The following is a 21,495-nucleotide window of genomic DNA, read 5'->3' on the forward strand; positions in this document are numbered from 1 at the left end:
CCTAACTCATGGTTTTGGGTTTTGGGTGATTTTTGAAATATTCATATAAAATACTTTTTGGACTTTTAAACACAAAATATCTTATATCTTATATAATCTTGCATTTTAAGTATAAATCCACCAGTTACAGGCTGTAATGAGCCTTCAAATATTAGCTGACGTAACGGTGGTTCTCAAATGTGGTACGTCAGAGGGTACCTGAGATTTCAAAAAATACATGTATATTTAAATAGCATGAATTAAAAAATATTTAAAGTAGTCATTTCAAAAATATACAGTAAAATATATGCTATACTATTTCATTTTATTATGACTAGTTCTAAGTTTTCTGCCAACCAGGATCGGCAAATGTCATAAAAATAGTTGATGCTGATGAGACAGTGCTGCTTTTGATCTCCTTTTATTTCCATCAAAAAATGTTTCCACTATTTACAAAGCTACTTTAGTGAAAAGGTTTAAAAACCATTGCCCTAAAGGAGTGCATTGTTAAAAAAAAAGTTTCTATTTACAGTCAGATTCTGCAGGGAATCGTACGCAGGATGATTCATATTTAAAAGACCTGGAAAAAAAAAAAACAACTCGGTTTTCAACACCTCGTCTGAAATTTTCCATCTTCAATCATTTCGGTCATATTTGTGTAATCTCAGGGAGGTGGTGTTGTGACAGGTGTGTGTAACATCTGCAGTCTGCTGTGCTGAACGTTCTGAATTCACCATATTAACGGCACTGGGCTCCACGGTTTCACAGTCCGGGTGAAACTTCAGTGTATTTCCCAAGGTTATTGACTTATTTTGTGTCTTATTGTGGCAACATGTTCCAAAAAATACACCAAAACTGGTTATTGATGCGTTCTACAGTCGTTGGAATTGTTTTAAATTTTTAAGTTGCCATAAAGGATTTAAACACATTCAGAAGAAGTGAGTTGGAAAAACATTCATATGAAGAAATACTAGTTTAATTATGTTAAGTTAGTAGTTGACCTGAGGTGTGTGTGTTTTTCTTGTATAGCTATACTTGTCAGTATAGGTTTTTCATGGTGACAGTTTTGCATTTAAGGTTTAAAATTGAGAATTTAAGGTGGGAATAATATTCATATTATGGCTTGGGTAAAGATTAGGATTAGGCATATACAGTATTTATAATGGTTAGAAACAAGGGGATTAACGTGTCTATGTTGAATGCTCAAAAAACACAAAACCCTCCTTGTGTGTTTGTCTTTGTGCCAGTATGTGTGCTCGATACTGGTATATCTATACTTGTGAGGATGTTTTTTTTGTTTGTTTGTTTGTTTGGAAATGTGCTATATTTTGTAGTTCGGAGTTGGGATTAGAATAAGGGTCAGATTACTATTACTAAAACTGTACCCCGGTAAATTGCAATAGTCAGTGCTGTACAATCACTCCGACAAAAGCAAACTATGTGTGTGTGTGTGTTAAAGTAGGATGTCTGTGTAGGTGTAAATATTTCTGTTTATCATATAAACACACATTTCCATTCTTTACTGTTAAATCCATAGACTGTTTCAAATCTCGTCATTTTCATATCTACAGTGACACGCTTATTTTATCAAAAAATGATTTGATGGGAAATAAACTGCTGATATAAAATCCAACCCAGATTTTCTTCACCTGCCTCAGAGCGACTCAGATGTTTGGGTGACATGTTTTGGCTCCTGATTTATGTCAATGCTATTTGTGCTGGACTTTTGTTCATACTTGGATTGTGGCTCTGGACTTTTATTATGACTCCTTATCTACTTCCTCAACACTGACATGCAGAGAACAACTATCCTGCTGAGCTCGGATAAATAGCAGAGCTGCCAGAAAAACTCCGGCAAAGAAAGGAAGAAGAATGTGAACAAAGCTCTCATGGACTTGTGTGGACATGACATCATGACACTCAGACGGTGTAAACAACGGGCAGTGTTAACATTAAAAAGAGAGGATGACCACTTTGTGGCTCCACTCCTATTTATGCAGACTTTTTTTTTTTACTGTTTGGAAGAGATTGGAAAGATCTCTCCGGGGTAAAGTGATGCCTTTCAGCTTTTGTTTGCTCACAGTACCCGCAGGTTTTGGTCTGCAGACTTTGACTTTTATTTTATTGTTAATAAAATGTATGTTTTTGCAGAAGAGTGTAGTTGAAGGGAAGGTAATTTTTATGCATTAATCATGTAAGCCTCTTTCATTTCTGCTCACTGTTGGCTGCGGTTTTGCGCAATGAAAAAGTCACTGTATACACAGACTGAAGGTCAGAGTTAAAAATTCACATTAAAACAAATTCTGCATTAATAATAATAATAATAATAATATGGTTTGTTATGATTGTTATTATTGTTATTCCTCCCTGGTATTTTAATGGTGTATATAAGTAATAGCGCTGCTTGTAAAACAACACAATGTGTCCATTTGTCCATTTAGTGACAAAATTGTTCAATTCTTTATCTGTGCCTGCCTGTGTGAAGGAAGTCATTTTTTTCTGTGGCAACATTGTTTTCAGATGTGGTCAAACGGCACAAAAAAAAACGAAAAAAAAAATGAGCACACATTTTCTGAAATGAAGTGTTTTGATTTAAATGAGTTGTGGAGGGAGAACCCCGTCTTGGAGACAAGTAATATAAACTCACAGAGAGAAAGCAGTGTGGGAGTTTAAAGTTTAAACTTTTCCATCAGAGCAGGGACCACCGCATACACACACACACACACACAGGGAGAAAAAACACGTCCAGTCAAACTGTACGTACATTCACAGCATACTAATAAAATAATACTTTATTACACATTAAACTGTCATTATATTCAGACTTCAGTCAGAATGGAAATGTTTTCAGCATCAGCAAATAGTTTGGTCTTGGCAATTGATGCTTGTTTAAACAGTTTGCTTTGAGAACAATGTGATCAGGAGAACACTGGGTATTTTCAGTCCTTAAAGCGTAGCCTCTTAAGTAATAATGAGAGTGAGAAATGCAGTGCATTTAAGTGAAAACCCAGATCAATTATGTATGATTAGAGAACTCTTAAAAGCTTTAGGTGGGGGACGGGGGGAGTAACTACATAAACAGAACATGATGTCCAGAATGCTTGGATGGAAACCAGAATAGGAACTTGCAAATGTACAAACAGTAGTACAAACAGTAGAACAAAGCAAGATGAACCTTAAGTACAAACAGTAGAACAAAGCAAGATGATGCTTCTGCGTGGCCAGACAGTGCCGACTATTTGTGTTTGGATCATGTCATAATTTTTTTTATATATATATACTGTATAAGCAAAGTAAAAGGACAGGTCTTGTCTATGACGCTGGCTGTAGATTTTAATAAATGATTTAAGCATGTGATGCTCGTGCCCTGGAAAAAGAAAAACTCACGCATGTACTGTGCAAACTGCGCATGTCCTTGTTTTTATGATCAATTTTATTTGACTTCTGTTGACATTTAACCAGTCAAACTGGGGCAGTGTAAATAAAGGAGAAGATAACATTGTTATCTGGGTATGCTGTATTCTTGAAGGGCACATGTATGTTTTATCATAGGATGAGTCACCGCGGAGAGGTCATTTGAAAATATCATTTCAGCTGAAAATGCGTTCAGACATGCAGGTCCTGCTCTACACCTTGAATAACTTCTACGAACCTGTCGAGCACATCTCCCCTCTTCTTCTTTTTTTCCTTCCTTTCTCCTCTACTCTTCCTCAGTGTCAGGGGCATCATGCATGTTTTCACCTCTAAAGTGATTGTACCTGATTTATATGACAAGCCTTTAACCTGGCAAGTGCTTGTCCAACAGCGTAAGGGAGAAAACACCCAAGGGCATGTGTGAGCAGAACCAGATCTGGCTTTAAGTCAGTCATCCCTGTAACCTCCAAACCAGAACATACTCCTCTTTATACATTTATTTTTATATTATATTAAATAAAACAGCTCTTTCAATTTTAAACGTGGCATAAATACTTTGTGAAATATTTTTATATATATTTTATATAGTTCAGAAAACAGAACATACATCATATCTGGCAACAGAACAATAGTATCATCTTTATTAAAAGTATGCACACAATTTAATATAATAATCTTTTAATGTAAAGGAAATAACAAAAAAAATGTTCCCAATTTTGTTGCTGAATATGTGGTGATATATTTAAACGCCAAGCAATTATAATATAAAAACTGTTCCAACTGCTGTCTCCACCTGTGGACTGTAAATTGCACAACAACGGAAAAACTTCATGGTGTGAGCGCCCTATCTAGTGGAGAAAAAAAGTACTACAAATTCCAGTCTTTAAAGTCAGGCTCTGCCGATGTTTACTGGCTTCAGATCACATTATTTCTTATCAGCGGCTGCTCGCAGACATTCAAGACATGTAAATGTTAATTTTATTAACTGTTTTGGATAAAATAATATTTTTTTCACTGAACTAATATAAACATTTTTGGGGTGTGTTAAATAATTAAATAAATAAATACAAATCAGCACATACATATAGTTTTATCTGGGTACCAGCAAAATTAAGAGGAATTAAGGTTTAAAAGCAAGTACGTCACTTCCTTTCCGGCGTTATAACGCGGTCTCAAACGTCAATCCAAGCCTGCAACAGAGGTAGGCATTGTGCATCTACGCGCTTAAATAGAAATGAATTAATTCAAACACATTTTTTAAACATGAAACAATTAAGGCAAACACTCCCAACGGTGACACACACCCATAAAAACTATGAGTAAGAGATGTATCACTAACGGAAATGTGTTTTTTTTTTTTTTGTCGCCTCCAAAGTAAAGTTCCTGTCAGTTGGTCACGTGACTTCTGTTTACAGACATCCGGAGAATCATGGAGGACAACACCGGCAGTAATCCCCAGTCCGTGGGATTAACAGAGAAACTGAAGTCGTGGCTCTCTTGGTCATGGACATATGTTTGCTTCATCTGGTTGACCATGGTGCTGGTGATGATATACGTGCTGTGGAGTCCGCTTAAACTGCAGGAAAGCCTCACCTCAGGTGAATGAAAGCAACCGCTAGCTAGGTATTGTTAGCCTCCGGCTGCTTAGCATACAGGAAACCGGGACTGCTGCCTAACTGGCAGCTCGTTATTTCAGTTAAGGATCAAATAAAAATGTTTAAATTTGTGCACTTCATTAATATTGCAATTAATAAAGCAATTGCTTGTGGCGCCTGCAGGTTTACTGTTATGGGGTTGTCTTTCGAAAGGCTCTGTCAAAAACCCCTTTTATTTTGCATGTTGCCGATAAAGACAAACCCCCTCCAACTGCTCTTTTCTCCTTTCAGCCTCAGTGTTTTTAAATACACTTACCCCGAAATTCTATGTGGCTCTCACGGGAACCTCCTCTCTTATCTCTGGACTCATCCTTGTGAGTTATTAATTTTGTTTTCAAAATAAGGTGTTTTTTTCTGAAGTGGCTACATTTAAATGAATGAAAAGTCCTTGAAATTGCAATGCCTTGTAAATTGCATTCTTATTATTGATTTATAAGATTTAACCTAGATGTGCAAGTTAAAATCCAATTTCAATTTTCAAAATATTCTGCTATCTAAATATAATGCGCTTTAGAAATGTTAGGCCTTTGCAGATTATTCCAAGGTATTGCTTAGAGGAGATGAACTAACTCTGAAGCACAAGAAGTATTTTTGAAACATTTTTAGGGATGCAAAATTCAGTAATGAGGGAAATATAACAACGTAAAGAGAGCTAAATCGAGGAAAACTAGATTAACAGATTTTGCAAAACTAATTAAAGACTTGGTGAGATAGTTATGTGTGTTGATTCTAATAAGACTAGTATGTATTATATGAAGACACAGAGTGGTTGTTTGACAATAAAAAGAATGTTGTTGTACTGTTTGCCCACACCCCCAGATATTTGAGTGGTGGTATTTTCGTAAATATGGCACCTCCTTTATTGAACAAGTGTCTGTGAGCCACCTGCGACCTCTCCTGGGAGGAGTTGAAAGCAGCTCCACTACTGGACTGTTCTCATCCGTAAATGGAGATGCAGAGCCAAGGCCTAGTGTTTCAGGTGAATAATCATTGTATTTATCTTTTTAAAAAATTACATTCACATTAATCCTATTATGTATAAACTTATTGACTTTCCTTTTCTTTAGAATGTAAGGTCTGGAGGAATCCTCTTAATCTGTTCAGAGGAGCAGAATATAACCGGTATGCGTTGAGTTCACATGTGTATTTTATATAAATGTATCCATATAAAAATTCTTAATCATCTACATACTCTTTACTATTTTAGTATTTCATTTTTTTTATATGTTATACTATTATTACAGTTACAACAGCAAATATTTTTCAAGCAGGAAAACACTTAAAAACACTGTAAATAACCTAGTAGTTGATGTCTTAACACAAACACAACGTTAGTCTGGTGCACTGAGTAACTTTTAAGTGTCATTTTGGCAGTACATGCAGTAATTTTTATCCTTTGTTTAACTTTGGGTTCTGCAGATACACCTGGGTAACAGGGAAAGAACCTCTGACATATTATGACATGAACCTCTCTGCTCAAGACCATCAGACCTTCTTCACAGGAGACACGCAGCAGTTAAAGCCAGAAGATGCCGGTGAGTTTTACTATTACTTATGTATTTGTAGAAATGTTTTCTCCTTCAGCCTGTTTGACAAAGACTCACTCTCTGGAACCCCGGATGATGTACTGCTTTATATACTTGTAATTAAGATTGTATTTTTATCATATTTTGTTTTGTTCTTTTCAAAAATATTTTCTTACACATACTATGAACCTTTGATTTCCTGATTTCTAGTTCTGATTCTTATCAAAGTTTCACAGTAGTGAAATCTGTCACAAACCCACATTCTTCCTCTGCTCACAGTGATGCAAAAAGCCTGGAGAGAGAGAAATCCTCAAGCCAGGATCAGAGCAGCTTATCAGGCTATAGAACTAAACCACGAGTGAGTCTTAACTCCTTTAATGCTGACACTGCTTTTCACTGTTTAATAAAGCTCAGTTTTAAATGTACATTCATTGTGTAACTTCAACACAAATTATTATGTTTGCTGTAAGGTAGGCCGTATGGACTCCACAATCTGCCTCTCTGTCCTGTGTTGTTTCTCATTTGTTGTGTGCGTGTGTACAGCTGTGCTGCTGCCTACGTACTTTTAGCAGAAGAAGAAGCCACAACGATCACAGAAGCCGAACGCCTCTTCAAAAAAGCTCTTACTATTGGTAAGAGTTTAATCTTAATCACTTACTAAGACTTTGTTCAGACTGCAGGCAAAAGTGGCCCATGCCAGATGGGCCCATATGTGTGTGTTTTTCACATCTGACCCAGGACACTTTCTCATGTAGCCTAAATATACAGAATATTTATCCTATCATTTTCAGAATGGCCTAAATGCTACTTCAGTGACTTTAACGTTATAGAATTGAGCCAGACATTGCAATTCTGTACCAGAACAGGAGGGTGCGCAAAGAGGAAAACTGTAAATAATGTATGAAACTATTATGCAGACACCTTTGACAAAAAAAAAAACAGTTATCAAAGTTTAATTCACTTTATGGATGTGAGGTGTTGACATGAAATCTGGTATCATCAATCTGTATCCTGTACTGTGAACAACCACACACACAAAAAATAGCAAACAATGGTAACTCAGCCACAAGGAGCTGCAGTCTGATCATAGTCTGAACAGCTTACATACAGCCCTCTGGTGTTAGAGTTACTTTATTACAGTTACATTATGCAGCAGGCTTTTTTCTCATCTAAGTAATGTCAGGTTAATTATACATGTTTTTTAAGCCAAACAAAATGTTTTACATCATTTGATAAACGTATCTAAGTATTCCCTTTTTATTTTTTCCTGTTGTCCACAGCTGGAAAAGACATCAACCTGCTGGTGTACATTAAACGCAGACTGGCTATGTGTGCACGCAAACTGGGGAGGATTAAAGAAGCCGTAAAAATGATGAGAGATGTGAGTTACTGTAGGCAGTCACGCCGTGCTGATGTCAGCAGAACTCCAAACTCTTGATTCAGTCATAAATAGTTGCCCTAAGTCTTAATCCACAAAGTCAGCTCTAATTGATGGACGGTCTTTTATTTGTCTGCAGTTAATGAAGGAGTTCCCTCTGCTGGGAATGTTAAATATTCATGAAAATCTTCTGGAGGCTTTACTAGAGCTGCAGGCCTACGCCGATGTCCAAGCAGTTCTCGCCAAATATGACGGTAAGATAATATCAGATGAAGAGTCACTTCTACTTCATGTGGCTCTGGGGCTGATGCACAACATTGGGAGGTTTTTGTAGACTATGCATATATAGATGATAAGTTTAGCAGAGTTCGTGCCTCCTCGTCCCTGTCACACGATGCTTTCCTCTCACAGTTTCCCTATAGTAGATGCTAAATAGATACAAGTTGCTAACAGCTTTGACACGTTTTGGCATTATATTTTTGTCAACCTTTGAAGTGTGTTTTATTTGATTAGATTGATTTTCAACCTTAACAGATGAATAATTGTGAAATAAAAATTGTTGATGTGTGATACAAGATTTCGATCTAGCCCCATCTGAAGAACCTTCGAGAGTTTCTGAATTTCAGTCCTTAGACAAGACAAAGACACAGGTTTAGATCTGTGGTGAAAGACTCTCCTTCAGAAATTGCTTTGTTATTTTTCTTGACTTATATAGTGTATATTATGCAAAAACATAGTTTGGGTGCAAAATGGCAACTAAACATTCGTTGTCACAACTTCATATTCACTGTTAAACTGAATGATAGCCATAGACTGCTGTAAAATAATGTATGCACCTCTTGTGTGTGTCATCTCACTGTCCTGAACAAACAGACTAAATGTCTTTTTTTTACAATCTCCTCTCTGCACTCCTTTGGCAGACATCAGTTTGCCAAAATCAGCCACAATATGTTACACATCTGCGTTGTTGAAAGCACGGGCTGTGTCAGATAAGTAAGTTCACATTCTTTCTCTCCAGAATTTGCAGATGTTGATAAAAACATAGTATGATGTTTTTGTCTCGGGGCCCGCGTTCTCATTATTCCTGTGTTTTTTCTCACATAGGTTTTCTCCAGAGGCAGCTTCCAGACGGGGACTGAGCACAGCAGAGATGAACGCAGTGGAGGCGATACACAGAGCTGTGGAGTTCAATCCACACGTGCCAAAGGTCAGCAGGGTCACTGATAAGAGCTGCGTAAAGTCTCTGTAGGTTCAAGGGCTTAAAGGTGTTTTCAACACTGAAGTTCTGTATTTGTAGAATCCATTTACTGAGACACACGTTTCCATCAAATTCTGGAACTTTAACGTCATTTCAACCTGACTGTGTCAAACCTCTGGTTACACTCAAGATTTGTTGAACACAGACACAAGTTAAAAAAAAAAAACAATTCATATCAATGTATCAACATATGTGAAATATTTTACTACTTTTTTTAAATGTCTAAATTTCACGCAAAATTTAAAACAAGTATTTGCTGAATAAATATCACAATTAGACTTTTAGGAATTAAATGAAACTCGTATAAAATATAAAACTTATATAATCACCTGGACATTACACACGTTTCCACAGGTCTCCCCTCACTTTAATATAGACAAAGTCACACACGTAGTTCTTTCTTTAACCGTAGTATTGTTTAGCCTTAGTAAAGAAGGCTCGACTTCAGTTAGCACGCTGATCCAGCCTTTGATTTTCCAGTTGAAGCCCCCATCTTTAAAGACCTCCCTGTCTTGCTCAGAGACACCTGTTCTTTCTCTCTCTCTCTCTCTCTCTCTCTCCATTCATCACCTGACCTTCATCCTGTTTCTCATCCTCTCATGTTCATGTTCATCCCCCAACTGAGCTGAGAACAGGAATCCTGAATTTGATCACCGTGGCAAAATTTGTAGAACTGTGAAAACAGAGTTACTAACAAGTGCTGCTGATAAATCTGAGATTTAGATTTAGTTTGAGGTTTGCAGCAGTTTTTTCTCAAATGTTAATAAATAGTGCAAACACTATTTATTAACTTAATACCATAATGAACATAGACTAAACTTATTACAGGAAGGTGTTAACAGGCTAACACCTTCCTGAACCTACGCTAAACGTATTACCATAACAGGCTAACACCTTCCTGAACCTACTGCACATCACTTAATCTATTTATGTTGTGTCGTTTTCAAACAATTCCACCAATTCCAGTTGAAAATGAAGCTCCATCTCCTCTTCCTCTGCGCTGTCAGACTCAGACTCTTCATCAGCTTCAGATCCAGTTTGTCTGTTACCGTAGTTACTGTATTCTGCAGTAGGGGCTTTTTTCATCACATTTTGTTTGTGTTCTTTATGGAAGACTTCATGGTTTAGTAATGTATTTTTTTTGTAGTGGTGCAATAACAGCGTTCAGTTCTCATGCCCTCTTGTGGCAGCACATGGAATTGAGTATATTTTGAATACATAAGTTGCTTTGGAACATGTGTCGCAGGTCCAGCCATGACCAAAAAATATGGACTTATAGTTCAAAAAATGCAGTGGTTATTAATTTGGTTATTAATTTATACACATTATACATTACATCCACAATGTTGTGTGTTTACCACAAGCAGCTCTAACATTTGAAATTCATGCAAGGCTGCATCACACAAGCCCTGTGTGAAGGCTACACTGTTTTAAGTGTAAACCATCCTCCTCTACCCGTTCTCCCCCATTACTCCTCCTATCCTCCCCTCGACATGTGCCCACCTTTATTTCTTGTCTCGTCCTGTACTTATTTCCATCTTTTCTTGCTCTGTCTGTCCAGTTCAATCAGCCGTCCAATCCATCAGTGGTTAAGAGCCTGACAGTTTTCCTCTTGTCCCTCGTCGTTGATCAACTTTGTCTGTGGCCTGGATCTGTTTTGCATTTACATTTGCCACCACTTTGGTCCATATTTGCTCATTTTGGTGCAGCCGACCTGACCTACCTTTGCTTGTTTACTCTTTTTTAAAACAGTTTCCCATCCGACCTCTGTCCTGCTGACCTGCTTTCATCCAGATTAACTTTCAAGGCCCTGCGTCCCAGCTTATATTAGTAATTACCCTTTTGCTTTTGTGGATTGGGAAAGAAAAATAGCCTGGCATTTGTTGTGAATCGAGATGGATGAGGTTGGGTTCAGAGTATGGAAAAAAGATGCAGATATAATTTGTCCCATACCACCACAAATGTGGTTCGTTCTCCAGCCTTTTTTTTCCCACTCTGTCATTTGAAGTTAGTAAATCGGACTGAAATGTATACTGTGGGGTTTGTCCCTCTCAACTCAACACCTGTTACCTTTTAATGGTGCTTCACTGTAAACATGTGTGTTTGTTCAACCCTGATGGAGCAACTTCAGGGCTGATGTCATCATTGCCCTGCGTTCCATTGTAAGGAGCAATGTGCTGCAGATTAGAATCAGAAGGCAGCCTGTGAGTTATGCCCCGGCTTATAACTGTCCAGGGATGAAAGGAAACTCAATCCTTTCATCAAAGAGGCTACGGGGAGCGGGAGAAGAGGGGGGAGAAGAACGGGAGGGAGGCCAGAACAGACGGGCAAGGTGTCACTTTTTTCTAATGCTGTGGCATGTGAGGGAAGAACAGCTGAGCCGCCGGTCTCTCTAAATGGTTTAATCTTAACAGGGAGAAGAGCCAGAACTGAATGACTGTCAATCACTGTCCTCTCATTATCAACAAGTGACTCCTAATGGAGGAGGAGGGGTTTTCCATTAGTTGGACCAGTTTTCCAGATTTATTCCCAAAACGATAGAGCTATTATTTTTTATTTAATTGAAATAAAACAAATAGTAATGCCAAAATACAACCAGAGGGAAAGACAATGTCAATAACTGAAAAGCTATGGATTTATCATGATTAATTGTGATTAATTAAAATAAATCCTGATTATGTAAGATAAATGTCTATTTATCTGATAGAGCACACCTGTTTTCATTCGTGACTGATTCAAATGATGAAATTCCTGATATGGAAAAATGTGAAAAAGTTTAACATTAAATTTAACTTCAGCGAGATGTGGATTTTGGTTGACAGTGATTGGTGACGCTGATGAAGCCGCATTTGTAGAACAAGGGGACAAATAGTGACAAAAGACAAAGGTAGCTGTTATCATTAAAACTGTCACTGATGTCTCCCTCTGAAGGACAAGGAAGAAATAAATGTTTGGTGAAATGTTTTTGGTCCAGTGAGGAAAATGAAGGCAGACAGTCACGAGTCTCTGCTGGAGCAGGAAGAGCCTATTTACAGAAAACTCGGTCAGACAGTAGAAGTGAGGAGGGCAGACCAGGGGCTGTTAGTCAGGTCCAACCGCTGTGCTGTATAACAAGCTCACAGGGTGTAGTGCTGGCACAGACAGAGAAAAATACAGTTTACACTGGAGAGAATGACTTGATTGGAGGATGTTGTGTGAGAACAGGGAAAATTACCAAAGTGGAATCTCACCATTTATTACAGATAGAGACATAATAAGTAGTAACAAATGGCTGGGAATTAATTAAATTAATTAAATAATGTTTTATGTGTAAAATGTGTAGAATGGAAGAACTTACCTAAGAAAATAGGCCAACGTGTAATTTTTGATGAATTTCCTTGTTCACTTTTAATGAGCCACAGGACATTTCTATTTTTATGTTTTAACTGCATCAATGCCATCTGTATTTTCTCTTTTTTCCTAGTGATCAAAATGTTTATGGGTCAGTACGTGGCAGTGAAATTATGGTCCCAATAGGGGGCAGTAGTTGAACTCAAACTTTGGCTAGAAGTGCCTGAGGATAAAAGAGAGCAAAAACGGTTGTTTTGGATTTTTTTTTTTTTTTTTTTTTTTTGGGATGACGATATATCCGGATTAATCCATCTTAATCCATTTTTAATTGTTTGTCAGGCCCTGGTTTTTAAACTGTTTTTGTCAGAAACTATTTCTCATGTAGTGAGGCTATTGTAGAGTTTTCTGTTATCCAGAGAAGGAGACAAGATGCAGAGACGTTTCAGTGAAGCACATTTGTTTAAAAAGTTAAAGAAACTGTAAGAAAGACAGTCAGTCGTTGGGAAGAAAAAAGAAAGAGAGTGAGCCAGAACAGTAGAGCTCAGCCAGGCTGTGATCACGGAGGCGCGGCTGGACACAGAGGACGGCACAGGGGGAGAATCAGGGTGAAGAGGCACGGTCCGGTTGACTGGCTGAGCCCCTGACCATGGAAAGGATTAGACGGGATTAGCTGTGGGGTAACCTTCCCAACGTGTCAGTCTGACATCCAGAGAGCACTGTGTCACTGGCCGCCTGGGAATTCAGCCCTGGGGGCCCCCAACCCTGCAGCAGGAGTTTAGTTTAACACAGACTCCTGCCAACACTGGGCACCGCAGGCATGGATCACACAGAGCGGCAGGTTCATCAAAGTCCTGATGAATCCATTCATCATCATCCACTGACACAGTAAAGCCTTCCTGAAAGTGTTTGATGCAAAAAAAAAAAAAACAATGTGCAGTATGTCAAAGTTGTGGTTCCCTTGTCCTGGGCTGTGTGTTTTAAGGGACAGCAGAGAAGTTCTATTCATTTTACATCTAGAAAGTGAGTCTTTGTCAGCACGGTGGCTGGACAGACTGTGGGACAGTTTGACACAGGAGGAAAACGGAGGAAGGGGGATCTTACACACGTCTGGGGTGAATGAACTATTCCGTAACAATAACACTCACATTCAAAAGATTCCTGGTTGAAAACAAGTGCATGTCTGTCCACACAGAGAGAGTGGAGCAGACACGGTAAAAAAGTGAATGATGTGGAAACAAGTGAAAAAAATCTGAACAAACATCTGAGCTGCAGAAGAAAATGTTACTTTAACACTTCTTTATTTGAAGAGCAACAAGTGGATTTTCCTGCCTGCCTTCCTTCATTCCTGCCTTCTTTCCTTGATTCCTTCCTTCCCTATTCCCATCCCTTCTTTCCCTGTTCTCTCCTTTCTTTCCTTTTTCATTCCTTTCTTCCATTCATCCTTCTTTTAATTCTTCCTTCCATCCATTTTCTCCCCTTCCTGTTTCTTCTTTCCTCTCCATCCACCTGAGTAGGAAGTGAAGAGATTTTATCTAGCTCCTTCTTCTTTCTTTGCTTTCTTTTCTCTTTTCTCCATTCACAGTTTTTTTCCGTCGTTCCTACCTTTCTTTCTTTGCACCGTTTTGTCCCTCCTTGTATTTTTCTTCTTTAAGTTCCTCCTTGAACATTTCTTTTTCTCTTTCTTGGTCTCTCTTGTCTCTTTTTTCTTTTTCCTCTTTCATTCATTTGTTTTCCTTTCTTTCTTCCTTCTTTCTGTTCTTTACTTCCTTCATCCCCTCTTCCTTTATGTTCTAACTCCCTCTCTCGCTTGCTTCATTTTCCTTCCTTCTTTACCATCTCTTTTGCAATAATTTCCTTCTTCCCCCACTTTCTGTTCACCCAGTGACCTCCAGTAGTTTTCCCTGTTAAAGCTCCTGTTCACCTTATTAGATTTGTCTTCTTGAGTCAAACATCACTCACTCTGCCCTCTCTCTCTCTCCCTCTCTCTCCCATCAGTACTTATTAGAGATGAAGAGTCTGATCCTGCCTCCAGAGCACATCCTGAAGAGGGGCGACAGTGAGGCCGTAGCCTACGCCTTCTTTCACCTTCAGCACTGGAAACGTGCAGAAGGAGCCTTAAACCTTTTACACTGCACGTGGGAGGGAAGTAAGTGCTGCAGCTTTCACCACAAAATGTTAAAAATCAAGCTTTTATAAAAAGTTAAATATTTGGCAATTGTAGGAACATGGAAGTGCAAACCCTGTTGGTGGACAAATTAGAACTCCTTCTAGAAATACACAGAATAATGTAAATTATTAATTTGATTTAAAGGTTTTAGAGTTCAGTTTCTAACTAGATTTTTTAAAGTAATTATTAAACTGGAGATTTTTTACAGCATTTTCAGAATCAACTTCTGGCTTTTAATTTTTTTTCAGTACAATATTCACTACTGTGCTGGTATCAGGCTTCTGTATCTCCATGTGTCATGAGTTATTAATGAATGAATGATAAAGAAGTTATTTTGCCTCAAAACAATTGCTGCAAAGTTACTGGACATTGTGCTGTTTTAAATTACATGTTTATATATATATATATATACACACATGCAGCCTCTCTTTGCTCCTGTGTTTGCAGCCTTCCGGATAATTCCTTACCCTCTTGAGAAGGGTCACTTGTTTTATCCTTACCCAGGATGCACAGAGACAGCAGACAGGGAACTCCTGCCCGGTAAAATAAAAACAATACAGGAGCTTTGACTTAATCGATTGTCTTTTGGAGTCTTTTGTTTTGCCTGGTTTTATCATCCTCAGTCTCCTCTCTCTCACACTCTTCCTCTCCCTCTCCACTGCAGCGTTCCACGAGGTCTCTGTGTATCCAAAGAAAGAGCTTCCCTTCTTCATCCTCTTCACAGCAGGCCTTTGCTCCTTCACTGCCATACTGGCCATGCTCACACACCAGTTCCCTGACCTGATGGGTGTCTTTGCCAAAGCAGTGAGTTACAGTTCTACTGAATATATGACATCATCATCCTGTTTTTAAAGTTTTTGATTTAGTTGTTTTTTTTTAACTAGACTATTCCAAAAGGTCAAACGTCAAGTTTATCTAATGATGTTTTTTGGATTATTGATCTGTTATTGGGGACGATTTATATTTTTAATATGATTAATCATAGGCTAGTAGTGGATTCATCATGACTAATAACAATTAATTAATTAATCATGATTAATTTATTGTGACTAATCTGTGAGTGACCACAAAATGAATAGCGCCCCCTCATTAATACAACATCAATTCTGAGGATAAAAATCATTGTCAGACTGTCGTGTTATTGGTTCTACAAACTCCACTTTATTGTCATATTTGTTTATTTTAGCCCATACAAAAACACACACTTTGTGTCTGGTCTTTGTTTCTGGTAACTGGGTGTGTTATCAGTAAAAAGTTCCTCGCTGCTTTCTGAGGGAAAAAAATGTGTTGGGAAAGAAAAACCAAAGACAAATGGTGCTGCAGCAGCGCTCGTGAAACATCTGGCTTTCCTTTAGTAATGAAGAGCAGACATTCACTGTACCAATGTTGATTCTGTTTAAATACATGTATGCATACACAGATATATATTTATATAAGTACTTGGATTTCTCTGCTGTGAGGATGATATGTCCACTGATGAGACTGTTCAAGTGTCAGGTGCATCACAGTCACCTCACAGAAGATCCAACTGTTACTGCTGATATCATGAATCACTACCACGTGTCTGTGTTCTGTTGTGTACACACTGCTAACGCAGTGTGTTGCCTGTCACTGATCCAAGTGACAGAGGTTTGTTTGTAATGTAGGAAAATGGGAAGAAATACAAGAAAAAAATCCACCTGGAAATATTTAAAGAGAAGGTTTTTATAAATGAAGTTCACCCAAAGAGCACTGACGTCACAAAGATGGCTGAGACAATGGTTTTCCAAATTGTAGTAGTTTTCCTGTGATCTGATCTTTTCACATGTAGGTGGAATTCTTCTGCAAATTATTCAGTGTATTAATTAATGTAAATTTAGCAACAATATCTGTATTGAAACACAAAAATTAATTTTCTGACAGTTTGGAATATTTGTCTATAAGTTTTTGTTTTGTAGATTTTTGCTTTTTAGTTTTATTTTTATTCACTTATACAGTAACTGTTTATTTAAACAACCGACCATTTTTTTCTTTTTCTCTGTTTTCCTTTTATCTATTTGATAAATAATGAATTAGTGAAGATGTCAAGGTGTTCATTCTTTTGGTCTTTAATCCAGAGAAAAATGTGTCACTGCAACGACCAAAATTACTTTCTTTTTTTTTTTTTACCTACCAACGCATGTACTGCTGTTTAATTTGACTATTTCCTTTATATTTGATATTTTCCAAAAATCATGAACAACTAATATATTTTCTGCAATTAATCACATAAATTAAAAAAAAAAAAATCAGTGTTCATGTGAGAGCTGCAGCAGTCCTAATGCTCTCATTGGTTGGCATGTGTGACGACGTCAGTGCATATCCAATACTGATCAACAGCCTACCTGTCATGTCACCTAGGGTTCATCCATATGTGTATTCAGAGCCAGTGAGCAACAGACTTTCAAAATAATGATCATAATAATATAAACTTAACGTTAATTAACAAATCACAGTATTATATCTTAGCATTAGCTGGCTAACACTTTATTTATTTTCTACCTTCAGCTAAAATGTATATAGCGATGTCTCAGTGAACTTGTCAAGTCAAGAACTTGACATCTTCATGGAATTTATTTTTTAATTTAATGATAGTTTTTCCTGCCAAACGAAGCCTCACTTTGCTTTTTTTCTTCTTTGTCTTCCTCAGTTTTTCAGCACACTCTTCGCACCCTTGGGTTTCTTCGCAGACAAGATGGAAAGCTTCTTGCCGTCCAGTTTCTGGCACCAGCTGACTCGGATCTGACCCCATAGCGCACTCTATCTCTCTCACTCGCACACACACACACACACACACACACACACACACCAATACCATTTAGAAGAAAAGTGTTTGCTCTCCTGTCTTCAGCATTACTGTCCACTTGCTGCACTGTTACTGATTATGTTGGCTGAGGTTGTATCAACACAGCGAACCATCTCATAAGATGCTCTCCCACACCGTCCCAGCAGTTTTTCCAAGAACACATTGAAATGCTTTTAGTCTCAGTGAATTCACAGGGCCATTTATTTGTCAGCATGTTGCGATAGGGACGAAGGGGGAAATTATGATATTTTATTATTATTATTATTATTATTATTATTGGTGTGGTTTAAAATCAATAGTGACCGGTGTGTTTGAACACACACACACACACCGTCTGTGGATCAGGACATTGGTGACAGAAACCTCCGTGTCCTATAAAAACCTCCGTGACCTGCAGACAGTCAGAGAGACCGTCCTAAAAACAGAGCTGTGATTTACAGCCCTGCAGTCACTGCAGTGTACACAACGCCTCTGGCACTTGAACAGTTGTTACCATAGCGTGACACCTCAGCACTATATCACTGGGGCAACCGGCCGCCCTGCAGCAGGGGCACCGCACCAGGAATCAGCTGTGGTCACAGTAGAGGCTGCTCCGTGACATCATTCATTTTTTTAATTGTAACCTTGGCTGGTGCAAAAAAAAAAAAGTACACGCAGTACTGTGCAAACGTTTGAGGCAGGTGTATACGTTTACTACACCGTTCCTTGATTGTAGACTTTTAATTAATTAAATTAATTTAAACAAATATAGAGAAGCAGAATGTTGTTCTCCACAACATGAAACATTTTCCAGTTTTCCTGGACCATTTTGGCAGGCATAAAAAAAGGAGTTTAAGCTTTGTCCTTTGAAGCTGTCACAGGCAAGCCCCCCCGTACCCCCGCCCAGAAGACGAACAGTAGTGCAACAAGTTGTACTATTGTTGTACTGCCCACAGTCTGCAGCTCTTATAAAAAACTAAATTAAACTCATGCCTTTTAAAGTTCAGTGTCATTGAGTACGAGCTTATGTTTTTTTACTTTTGCTTTAAATCAGCTCAGGGACGCAATTCAAAAATATTAACCAAATTAATTAGAGGCTTTGTAAGTAATCAATCGCAATTATTCAAATTTTTATCGAAATGTGTAAAGCTAATACCTTCAACACTCCAAACTTTTTTGTCTTGAACTTCGTCGCCTTCGTCGCCATCCAACAGGTCAGACAGTGCAGACAAAACTTTTTTGTATGCTGATTTCAGTGGTGTATTACTGCCACCTACAGGGCTGCAGTGTGTGCATCGGTGTCACCAGTGCACCAGAATACAGCACAATTATACTTTCTGTAATTTATCGCAATTTACACCTGTAAAAGAAAAATAAGTCTCTGATTATTTCGATGTGTACACCCGCCTAAAACTTTTGCACAGTACGGTTCACGTCTTCCTACTTTTTAGTGTGAGCAGCGTTAGGAGACGGTAAAAAAGTGCCTTTTTACTATAAGAGAACTTGAACTGAGTCATTCAACTGCACTCCTCCAATTTAAAAAGGCTTCACAATTCAGTCATGAAAATCTGGAAAGTCTGTCATTTTTAATCCGACAGTTTGGTGTCAAATGTTCTATGTATGCACTTGGTGAAACAGCTTCTACCTCTGGGTTGAATTTTTTTTTTTTACTTTTTTTTTCAATCTTCTTGAAAAGTTAGCAGATTAGCAGATTTTTATCTGCTGAGACGTTAGGAGTTAAAGTCCCACCTACATGTGAAGTGGTCAGTAGACTGAAGGCAGGAGAATGTTGGAGCAACCGTTACAGTACGATCCTCAAAATGAGTTTGAAAGTAAAAACGCACAATAAACGACTCATGTGTGACAGTTTGTTTTGTTATTTTGTCTTAAAATTTGCTTCTTCTTTTTCCCCCTACTGTCCAGCAGTGTTGTAGATGTTGTGGCAGGGACAGGTGATGACTTAAGACAACTATGTCCAACATGAAGACAGGTTAAAAATACTCTTCTCCGTTAGGTGAAATTTATTTCCTCTCATCTTTTACACTGAAAGGGAGACGGTGTCTTGTTCAAGGGCAGACTCCTCGCTCTGCTATTGTGCCACTGCTGCTCCTAGACTAAATAAAGCTGAGAGTCATCATCATGCCCATCATTATGATTATACCTCAGCGACAGCTCCAGCAGATGCTTGTCTTGGCCCGTTACCAGTGGTGCCATCATTGCATTCTATACACTGGGGCTGGAGTCGAGTCAACGTGCTGCACTTGTTGTCTTTACTGTTAGGAAAAATTCCACAGGTCTCTTTTACTGCTCGTTGGAAAAGGGCTCTAAAGTGGATTGAGCGATAAAGGCAGCAAGTGAAAAGACGAACACATTCATTTAACTTCAAATTCAATTTTCAGAAACAGTGTTTGATGGTTAGGTCAGTGATTGGTGCGCTGTGAGAGGTATTCAGGTAAACTATAGAAATTGATCCAATGTTACTTCAATTAACCTGAAAACTATTTTATATGTGCTCTTCCACTAGGTGGCAACACAACGCAACAAAACTAAAAAAAAGAGAAAAGGAGAGACTGTGTGTCTTTCTTTAGATCCTGTGAGTATGTCAGCCATGTGTTCAACTAAACAGGCCAAGGTTTCACAATGGGTAAGTAATCCTGCCCCAACGAGAAAGGTTTGACAGACACATCTCTCTCGTTTTATAAATACAGCACTAAAAAGCTTCTAAAATTGTTTTAACCCCAATTGTTTGATATTCTGCATGTGTATTCAGTTCAGAGATTAACAGACCGAATGTTAAATGTTCATAATAATAACTTCAAAAATGTTTGAATGCAGAGTAATTTAACGAAATCCATTAATTAATATTAACTTGTCCATGTCCATATGTGAAGTACCCACAAAACAGTGTGTTGCGTGCGTGCATGTGTGGTTGTGTGTGATTTTCCTGGCTCTGTGCTTACGTTCTCATTCACTTCGGTATATACTATGGGAGTTCATTTTTGTCCTTAGTCTCTGGGAGTATTTGTACTGAGTCATCTCTATAAAAACACACTGTAAGTGAAACATATTCCAGTTTCTACCCATTCCACATGTGTATGATATCACTTGGCGAGGAAACACTAACCACACTGCATGGCGGCTCTCAGTGAAGTCCAATTTCCTGCACCACATGAGGCTCTTAATTACTGATGATAAGGTCGGGGGGGAAGGAGGGGCGGTGGTCTCTGCCAAGAAAAGCATTTTCAATGTTTCTTCAGGAATATTCCTTCTTGAACAGCAAAGATTCCACGATATGCATATCAACGTGTTCCCATGTGGCTGTGCATTATAGATATTAATCATGTGATTATATGAAGTGTGCAGTTTGGGACCATGGTTGAACAAGTTCAAGGAGGAGACTAAACATGTTTGCTTGGAAATTGATGCAACAGTGAATTGTTTTTGACTCATTAGTTTGGAAACATGGATTACAACATTTTTCGTCTCCAGTTTCCCCCAGTGTTTATCATTCATGTGGACCACACTCTTAGTTACTCCCTTTGTAGCTCTGCTGTGTGGTTCAACTTCGACGCCTGTCTGATATCAGTGAAATGCATTAGTGGTCACTAATGTTGTTTTCCTCCAGATAGACATGTGGAACTAAGGTGTTCTTACTTATTTCCAGGTAGAGAAACCTCTAAAGACCAGTAAAAGTTCAAGATTTATCATTTTTCCAAGGTTGTAGTTCCATCTTTCACTCACAAGGTTTATAACATATATATATATCACAAGTGAAATATTGGAGTGTGGGTTATCTGTAAGCTCACAAGTTGAAGCAACATTAGGTTAAAAAACATTAGGTTAAAAAAAATTGCAAAAGGTTTAGTAAATAAATAAATATTCACAAGTTGAGCCATGGCGTAGTCTTAAGTTAGCTACAGAAGAAACAGCGATAAACGATAAACAGGGCTCCTCTCACTAGGTAAGGCTATAGTAAGGCATGTTT

General features: G+C 38.2%; 1 protein-coding gene across 1 annotated transcript; it reads left to right on the top strand.

Moving 5' to 3' along the window:
• Positions 1-4,572: 4,572 nt before the first annotated feature.
• st7l (suppression of tumorigenicity 7 like) lies at positions 4,573-21,478 on the top strand. Its single transcript, XM_008321136.3, has 16 exons — positions 4,573-4,594; positions 4,809-4,991; positions 5,280-5,362; positions 5,868-6,027; positions 6,116-6,170; positions 6,468-6,583; positions 6,854-6,932; positions 7,118-7,206; positions 7,855-7,955; positions 8,092-8,206; positions 8,873-8,945; positions 9,057-9,159; positions 14,536-14,686; positions 15,155-15,247; positions 15,372-15,511; positions 17,376-21,478. The coding sequence occupies exons 2-16, from the start codon at positions 4,823-4,825 to the stop codon at positions 17,469-17,471; spliced, it is 1,623 nt and encodes a 540-aa protein (XP_008319358.1). The 5' UTR covers positions 4,573-4,594; positions 4,809-4,822; the 3' UTR covers positions 17,472-21,478.
• Positions 21,479-21,495: the final 17 nt, after the last annotated feature.

This window comes from Cynoglossus semilaevis, chromosome 11 (assembly GCF_000523025.1).
Source record: "Cynoglossus semilaevis isolate Cse_v1.0 chromosome 11, Cse_v1.0, whole genome shotgun sequence".
In the NCBI taxonomy this organism is placed as follows: Eukaryota; Metazoa; Chordata; class Actinopteri; order Pleuronectiformes; family Cynoglossidae; genus Cynoglossus; species Cynoglossus semilaevis.